Genomic DNA, 9,298 nt, shown 5'->3' with positions numbered 1-9,298 from the left:
AAATGTGGCCATACGTGGCAGGAGTTTTCTACTTTGCTCAACGTGCCAGGCTAAGTCCCTGGTTCTACAGTAATCTTTCCATTAACTTCGGTACGCACGATGTTAGCGACACCGGTCGATACGATGCCAGGTTCACAGTACCTTTTCCGCGTTTGAGTACTAGCACCAGCTGGTGGTGCTAGTACTCAAACGCGGAAAGCGCTTTAGAACGCTTCCAGCGCGGTCATGATTTAGTAAGCGTAACTTTTAGTGAGCATGCGAACGTGTTGAATAAAACACGACATGCTCAACCTTGTAGAAATGCGCCACAGCGCCACTGTACGATGAGAGACGCGCATGGAATTTCGGAGACGAACGCGTCCCGGAACGTTCAGCTTCACCATGAGCTAGATGCGGGTGTTCAATTTTCATAAGTGTTGCCAAATGCGATGCAGCTAACGCGACGAGCATCTCGGAGAGCTTGCTGGCACGAGCAGAATTGGTAAGCATGCCTTATCCCGCCTATTTAGGCATGCGTTCGTGATGGTTTAGAGCGTCGGGCTCCTGTGCTGGGGGTACGGGCTTCCAGACCAACCACCCAAAATGTAATTTCTTCATATATAGTTATACATATGCCCCTCGCCGAGGCGTCTAATCAAATGTTTTTTTTTTTCTTTTTTCACGTGCCGCCTGCACTTATGACATAATAGTCACCGGATCTAACGAACAAGTACCATATATATATATATGTGTGTGTGTGTGTGTGTGTGTGTGTGTGTGTGTGTGTGTGTGCGTGTGCGTGTGCGTGTGCGTGTGCGCGTGTGTGTGTGTGTGTGTGTGTGTGTGTGTGTGTGTGTGTGTGTGTGTGTGTGTGTGTGTGTGTGTGTGTGTGTGTAGCGGTGTTCTGACGTCAGTGTCTGTCTGCGCAGTACATAGCCGTTAGATAGCTCCCAAGTGCCAGAAGCAATCAAAAAGCTTCCCTTTAAAATGTGAACGGGCAAGTCCAACTTGACCGGACAGAAACAGCTCCAGCGCCTTCTGCTCTTCATTTGGCTGTGACTTCCCTCAGATATTGAAATTTTCCTGACGCAGACATTACCTGCAAAGAAAAAAATGTCCACATTGCGATAGCGGTCAGCGATTTGCTTAATAGCACGTATTAAACACGCAATAGCTTATAAATGAAATACGCATGTGGGCGCTTTCTGCGAAGTAATGACTGACCTAATATCTTGCATGCATTCACGGCCAAAGCTTCAGGTCCTAGGTGTACACAAAGAAATGAAGAATAGATCAAACATCTCATATTTATTCGGCTCTAAATATGTGGCTTAGGGGGCTGGCTATCGTTGGTTTTTACCTATGCGATCGAATTGTTTTTTGGCAACTTCTGTTGGAATAGCTGCAACGTGCATCTTCGGTTTCGTAAGGAAAGCATTCGTTCTGGACCTTTCTCGAAGGTCACGGACTTGAAGGATCATTTTACCGCATAATGTCGCGAATGGCGAACGGTGACGGAGAAGTCATATCTGTGGATTTTCTGCCTCTCTTGTATAGATTTCTATGGACAAAATTTTGAAAAAGGATTTCGACGCAATAAACTTTACGATAAATGGGAGCACAAATGTAATAGTGCAGTATGAAGAATATTACAAAAGCGTGACCAAATATCTGAAAGATTCCGCAAATGCGTAAGTATGAAAAAAAAATCGTTTTCGATGCTTCAAGCCTTTCATATAAAGCACTGCCATTGACATCTTCATGATTATTAACGGCCTTCTACTTACCAAAGCCACACATCCGCTATGATAGACACCATAGTGGAGACCTACCGATGAATTTTGACCACATGAGTTCTTTTATGTATAAGCTTCAAACTTATTGCACGAGCGTTCTTACATACCGCCCGCACCAAAATGTGGCCACTACGGCTGGGAATCGACCCCGCGACCCCGTGCTGAGCGTGGCATTGAGTGTCAGAACAGCAGAGTGTCATAGCCACTGATCCAGTCGGGCGGGTGTTGACGACGTAACTGCGATGAAATATATCTTGCCTTTCCACCCTCGCATTGCTAAGAATTCACAGGAATGGTGTTATGATGATAGCGCCATTCGGTCATACTGTTTCAACATGTCGCTTGCCTATGGTTCGCAATGAGTCCTAAGTGCAAAAGAATTGCTTTTACCGTCTTCTTAAATGATACACGTACTTGATTCAAGACAGACCTTTATGCCAAGAAACGGTGCTGCCCTTTAGACTTGCTTCTTCTCCTACAGCCCTTTGTGTTCCTGTTCTTTTCCCTTTTTGCATTATTTTCTTCATGTCTTTGAAGATACTGTGATCCGAAGTGCCAAAATTTGGTTGAGTTGGCGTGCATTTATGTTGAGAAAAGTTACAAGCAGCTTGAAAATACGTAGACAAAGGGTAGAGAAAACAAACCTTCAGCCAAACAACGGTCCTGCCACCTAGACGTGCTTCTTCTCCTACAGTCCCTTTGTCTTCTTGTAATTATTTTTTATTTTCCATTAATTTTGACAAGTCTGTGAAGATACTGCGATCAGAAGTGCCGATTTGGTAGGCATTAATATTTCAAAAAAGTACAAGCAACGCGAAGAGACGCAGACACAGGGCAGAGAAAACACCGGTCTGTTTTCTCTGACCTGTGTCTGTGTCTCTTCGCGTTGCTTGGCACATTCTTAAGTTCCAAGCAGTGACCTTGCAAAGGCCTTCGACACTGTCTCACACCCTAAACTTCTGCACAAGCTGTTCGCTATACTAAAAAAAAATGCATCTTTGGTTGGCTGTATATCGGGCTTTCTTTCCCAGCGTTCGCAGTATGTATGTTTGAAATCTACTAACTCACCTTTGATGCCTGTTTCATCGGGGCTTCCCAAGGCTCAGTACTGGGTCCTCTTTTATTCCTGCTTTATAATAATAAGGATCTCCCCCTACACACCTCAGGTAAAATACTCCTTTTTGAAGATAAAACGCAATCATAAGATTGCGTTTTAAATCAAACAATTAAATATCCTACTGATCACGTTGTCCTTAACAATTATTTTGCTAACTTCTGTAAGTTGTCCAAAGTATGACAAATGAATATCAAATTTTCCAGAACTGTCTCCATGTCCTTTACATGACGCTCATGCCCTTCCTTCTTTGCCTATGCCTTTAACGCTATTACTTTAAATAGGGTCTTCGAATTCCAATATTTAGGTATCCTACTAACACAAGATTTGTCATGGTCGCAACGCATTGATGTCATCTGTAACAAGGTCATTAAAAGACTAGGTTACATCCTACGCTGCATCTTGCTCCTGAAGAAATTAAACTTCTTAAATATAAAACCCTCATTAGCCCCATTCTCGAATATGGCTGCGTTGTACGAAACTCATACAAACACTGTGACGCCGAAAAACTATAATCAGTGCAAAAAATGGCAGTGCGTTTTGTTTGCAGGAGATATGATAAGGAATTTTCGCCGTCCAACTCTCTTCCTCTACCAGGTCTCACTCCTATCGCTGAGCGTCGCAAACTTGAATGCCTAAAATTCCTTCACACGTTAATCAAATCTCTTTGCCTCACCTCTCTAGATAGCTATTTGACTTTTTTTCAAACCCTCATGTACGAGGAGTCACCATGCTCTAAATATCTCAACCTTTTTTGCCCGCACTGATTCCGTTAAATTCAGTTTTTTTTTTTTTCATCAACAAGTGAAGTCTGGGATTCATCACCAGGCAACATCCGTTTACTACCACTGAAACAATTCACGCAAGTTTGTTTAAAAATGTTTCTATGTTTGTTGTTCATCCCACTTCTGCAATAGCTTCAAAGAGGCTGCAGTATGTATAAATAAAACAAATAAATAAATAAGCATGTTACTGCGACAGTTGATAGTATACAATCCAATTGCTTAAGATTTGCTCATAGCCAAATTTTCGGAATAAAGGCAAAAGAAAGTAATACTTTCACCAGTCTCCAAGTTGGATACTACAAACCCTAAATACCATTCTTACAAAGAAAATTCATACGTCAAATTTAGAAAAAGCTGTTTTCAGCGTCCTTTAATTGCACTGCGGCCCCCTTAAACGGGGAGATAATACATCTGCTGCGAGCAGCACTAGCCAAGTCAAGTAAAGCCTGATAATCGCCAAGCCCGTAACGAGTCAAGGCGCGCCAGCTGAGAAGTGCAGGCTCCATACAGTCAATGACGTATGGGCACCTTTGCATGATAAACCATGAGTGTTATTATCCTGACATTCGCATACCTTCTGCTGTAGAGTGTTTGGTGTGAAGTGGATGTAATTTAAATGTTTCGGAGATTCGGTGCCAAAGCCACATCGTATTGGAGCCCTATTATCGCCGATTTGCCGTATTCAGCTAATCGCGTTGCTTCAGTCTCTACTAAAATGGCGTGCTGTGGTAATATGTAGGAGTATAGTAATACAGAAACAGTACGAGTGGGTCGCTTAAGTTTTGGGAAAGAGTACAAGGGTCCGCGGTTACTATGTGCAGCTCTGAATCACATGTTTCCGCTTTCTTCGCTTATACCTTTTAGTGATCGATAAAGCAGTGGTGAAAGATGTATTACGAGAGAACAAATACATCATTTTATGTAGATTGATCAGACTTACACGTAACTACATTACTTGTAATCGCCAACATTTTTGGCAGTTTTGTAACTGATGGATAATTTTTTTTTACTCGGTAACGCTCACGGTTATTTAATTGTCTTTATGTAACCAGTTGTCTGTAACCAATTACTTTATTCACGAAGCAAGCTGTAATAGGCGACGCAGCTTTGAACATTTTAATTTTGCGGGAGCTACAGCAGAACGCCCGTTCCTGGCGTCAATTACAATTCCTCGGTTTAAGAGGAAGCTTTAGCTCGGGTGCTCCTATCTAAATGCATGTAAGAGGAGAATTCGTTTTTCTCGGCAACCAATGCACCAAACTTGACGAGGTTTGTTGCATTTAAAAGAAAAACTTAAAATCTAGTGACTGTTGGTTTGGAATGTTTTAGTTAGATTGCCAATGTTTTATTAAAAATTGGCAAACATCGAAAATTTTCAGAAAACGAAACTATCAAGTTGACAACTCTGTAACTCAACAACGAAAAATGATAATCCAATTTCGTAAAATGCATACAATAGCACATCTAAACCGGACAAAATTTATGTCACACATGAATATCAAAACAATTTGTAATACGCAAATACAGATTTTGCAGAACCCTTGTAACCAACGTAATAAGTTCACGTAACATGTAAAATGACATTTCCAATTTGTCCGCTTTGAATTATCTAATGGATGCCGTTTACAGAACCACGATATCTGTTCTTGATGCAGAGCTACGAATTTGTAAACTTCGTGCTTCTATGTTTTTCAAACTGCCGAATATTTTAATATCTTTTAAACAAAATTCAAGCCCTAAGTCGAAATTCTGCGCGCAACAGTCACTAGAATTTAACTTTCTCTCTCAAATGCAACAAATTTCATTAAAATCGGTCCAGGGGTTATCTTAGAAAAACGTATTTTGCGTTTTACATGTATTTGAATGGGCCGCGCCGGAGTTGGGCCCGAGCTAAAGCTTCCTCTTAAGTGTAAAGGACTAACGAGTGAAGGGCGCTCCAGCAAGAGTTACATCATATGACGCATAGATTGAACTGGCGCTGCTATAGCTCGATGTAGATGGCCACTTGGGACGTTAACGCTAGAAAATTAGCTACAGACGATTTTTTTTTCACCTCTCTATTGGCCCTACAGAGCGCCTTCTCCGTCTCCAAGCAAGATAGAAGCTCTGTACCCCGCATGGAACACAGACACCAGCTTTTGGGGCATTGAGAAACCGCGATCTCGTGCACCTCAAGGTGATCATACGTTACAGCAACACCCTTTCTTTTAGCACACACATCAAGAACGTTTTCAGCGTCGCTTCTGATGTATTCAGAAGAAACGAGGGAAGATGACCGGCAAAAATTTTTGGAAAGCAATTTTTAGTAAAGGTAAACAACGTTGAAGGGCTGCAGAGGACGTACTGAAAGAGCCCGGCCAGCTTATTCAATTTACTGTATTTGTGAAAAGTTAATAAATCAAAGGTAAACATTCGACAGATTCGTGCCTGGTTGGGGACAACTTTATTAAAGAGAAGGAAGAACTCCGACGACAATTTATTTGAAAGGAGCGATGTCTCGAAGCCGGACCAGTTCCTTCTTCAGTGATGTGATGTCTGCGCGCCCGTCAAAGCCCCAAAAAGGCGTATACGCACTGCTACGCCTCGCGCCATCTCACCCCAGGCAAAGGAGCTGGTGGGGCTCCGAAGTGTCAGGTTTTAAAATAAGTTTTGATTGGAGTTGTTTCTTCTTTTTAATTCAGTTAATGAAGGTTGAGAGGAAAGGAACGTCAATCAATCAATCAAACTATAAGTCAATCAATTACTTATAGTTATTGCTCAGTTGCTTTCGTGGGGCCGTAATTGGTTACTGTAATCAATTTCTTTTTTGAATAAAGTAATTGTAATTGTAATCACTTAGTTGTTTTCTGGAACATGTATAATTTTGAGATTAAAGTTAGAATGGGGGTGTCCGCATTGCACACCTCAACGACAGCTTCCTGAGCAGTACGGAAAAAGATCGCAGAGGCCAGCCTTCTGCGTGCTGCAAGCGACCAAGCAATTTTGAGAGCCCGAAATACTTCACGGTCGGTCGGAATATCTTAGACACCACCTAAGAATACACGGCTGTGGCTATACGTTAGGCTAAGCCACATTCAAAACAAGCCCAAGCACAGACATACCTACAATGCCCTGGTGGGCACAGCACCGGTTAGGAAAGTGACATAGATGCCTGATATTTATTAAGGTAATATTTTATGATAGTTTATCCTTAAATCTAACCACACCATGCGTGATTTGTCGCGCTGCTTCCGCACTTTAGACGTTGCCACATACAGTCGTATACTCGTCCTCCTTCAGCAATCTTTGCACGCGTGTCATCTGCTTTTTTATTATTATTATTCTCCATAAAAGAAACACTCATGCTAATCATATATAGACAGCTGTTGACTGCAACGCCTGTCCTTGTGCACAACTGCCCCCCCCCCCTTGTGCGAATCCATTTTGCGTTACTGCCATTCACATAAGAACGTATATGTTTGAGCTTGACGTTAGATAACGGGATGTTAGAGATGGTGGGGTTCCAAGCGCGTAATTGCAAAGCGCAATGTGGCAGGTGATGACAATTTAGGTGCGTGAAAGCCAGGTAAGCAAGAGTCGACTGCAGCTGTTGCTGTCAAACGTGTCGAAGACGGCGCATTACGAAGGACCACACGGGAAGTAATAAACCTCGCAAATGCTCTTGCGTCCCGCTGGCTGCCCACAGGATTGCTCTTTACCCACGGTGACTGATTATGAACACTCTATTACAGTGCAGAAATAACCTCTCACGCGTGCTTTGATGAATTCTTCTGATGTACAGCCTAAAGTATATAATTGTGATATGAAACTATACCGGATACAACACATCTGTTTATTTTTTCTTTTTACAGAACTGCATTGAAAAATTACGTAGGCTGGGTAATAGTCAGAGGCATGGCTGAAGCGGAAGCAACTAGTCTTCACGCATACTTGTTAGAATACAAAAACAAGACAGCTATATCTTCGAGGCCTGTAAAAAAGGAAGACAATAAGACGCTTTGCATGCGTCAGCTGCTGCAGCGTAATGTCATGTACACGGCAGCAGCAAATTTTTACAGTAAGAATAAGTTTGACAACGACTCAAAGGCAGAAGTGAGTATGCGAACTGACGAAACCTTCAATGTCTGTCATTATAACCTCATATTCCGCTCATTTCTGACAGGTAATGAAGATAATGAAGTATGTGAATATCACGTTTCAGTACATAATTAAAAATAACAGCTGGATGTCGGAAACAACCAAAAAGGCAGTGCTCAAACGGGTAAGAGCCAAGTACGGTCATTTAAAAGCCGTACGTGCATGTAGATTCCATGACACCTGCTGTTTCACGGTACGATGAACTTGTCGTCATCACGTGTTACCACAATCTAAATTTTCGTGTACTATATTCTTAGACATATGGCTTTCGCCAACCTTGCGGACGCTGCATGAAGCACTTATTGGCACAGCCCTGCTGTTCACTTTGTTCGAACAGCTTTATCAGCAGTAATAATTCTGACAGAAAAAAAAAAACGTGCTTTGTCAATGCTCAGGCAAAACGCTTTAAATGACGGGCGCCGAGGAGGATATATGTGCAGGGCGAATACTACAGATGCCCTGGTTAAATTTTCTGCGTAAACGTTTTGAAGTGGAAGTTAAGCAATAGTGGCCGTGGTGTACGTGAGATACAACGTAGGAAACTAGTACCCATCAGAAGCCAGAGCTGGCCAGGTGGCGCTAGTGCAGTTTGATTGCCCTGCTAATGCTGAGTCCGTCCGATAGGTGCTCCAAAGAAATGGCATGATATCTCGAACAGGCGCGAGCCTATATCAACCTTTGATAACGCCCGGCGAACGTGGTCGGCCATTGTCCGTAGCAAGTGGCCTTCTGTGGAGCGCACGCGCTCGCACGTTCTATAGCACGCCGATTCCCAGTCTGGTCCGGCGTCTAGTCTTGTGTGCATTGCACTGCGCGCGCAAACTCAAGAGCGTCTAGCCTAAATGTCGAGAGTTCTGACCATAGAAAGTTGATGGCGTTTTCTCGGAAGAAAAGAGCGCCAACGTCGTACTGACGTAGACTCTACGTGTCCCGTAGACAAGTAGGCGGTGATCCCTTACGAAAGTGCTCTTTTTTAGTTTCCGGTGAACTCCTAATTCTTTATTTGTGAGTCGCCAGAAATTTATCAGAAAGACAATACGATATGCTGATGTATTTCATCTTTGGGTCTAGAAGTGGCATTCATTTGAGAAATCACATAAGGCTTGTCCTCTGGAGACTAAACAGACCTTATCTATGATGCCTCATGACTAAATACATAATGTACAGTATTAGCTCACAGCACGCGTTTATATCAGAATATGCAGAAGGTTCTCTTGGTGGCCAGACTATACTATATTATCGTAGTACTTCGTGAGTAAATTGTTAAGGCGTGGTTGCTTATGGTAACTTCACCAAAATTTGTATTCTAGTTTCAAACAACTAAGATTTATGCGTTGACCTGGTTTAGTATGGCTTTTATACGCAATTAATACACCTGTTTATAAATTAGAATTATTTTTAGTTAGGATATGGGGCCTATATATGCATTTCAATGAACATCGGGCAATCGGCCGTTGCATGATGGAAACTATCCTGCCAAAAACACG

The 9,298-nt window shown here is 42.4% G+C and overlaps 1 protein-coding gene across 1 annotated transcript in view; it reads left to right on the top strand.

Moving 5' to 3' along the window:
- The first annotated feature begins 1,572 nt into the window (after positions 1-1,572).
- The window catches only part of LOC126548270 (neprilysin-2-like), a 34,362-nt gene continuing 26,636 nt past the window's right edge, over positions 1,573-9,298 (top strand). Inside the window, exons 1-3 of the mRNA XM_050196424.2 lie at positions 1,573-1,670; positions 7,526-7,766; positions 7,837-7,935. Coding sequence (XP_050052381.2) covers positions 7,569-7,766; positions 7,837-7,935 — 297 coding nt within the window. The 5' untranslated portion in view covers positions 1,573-1,670; positions 7,526-7,568. The remainder of the gene's footprint in view (positions 1,671-7,525; positions 7,767-7,836; positions 7,936-9,298) is intronic.

Source organism: Dermacentor andersoni, chromosome 3 (genome assembly GCF_023375885.2).
Source record: "Dermacentor andersoni chromosome 3, qqDerAnde1_hic_scaffold, whole genome shotgun sequence".
In the NCBI taxonomy this organism is placed as follows: domain Eukaryota; kingdom Metazoa; phylum Arthropoda; class Arachnida; order Ixodida; family Ixodidae; genus Dermacentor; species Dermacentor andersoni.
The sequence above is the reverse complement of the archived record's forward strand: the minus strand, read 5'-3'. Positions and strand labels throughout refer to the sequence as shown.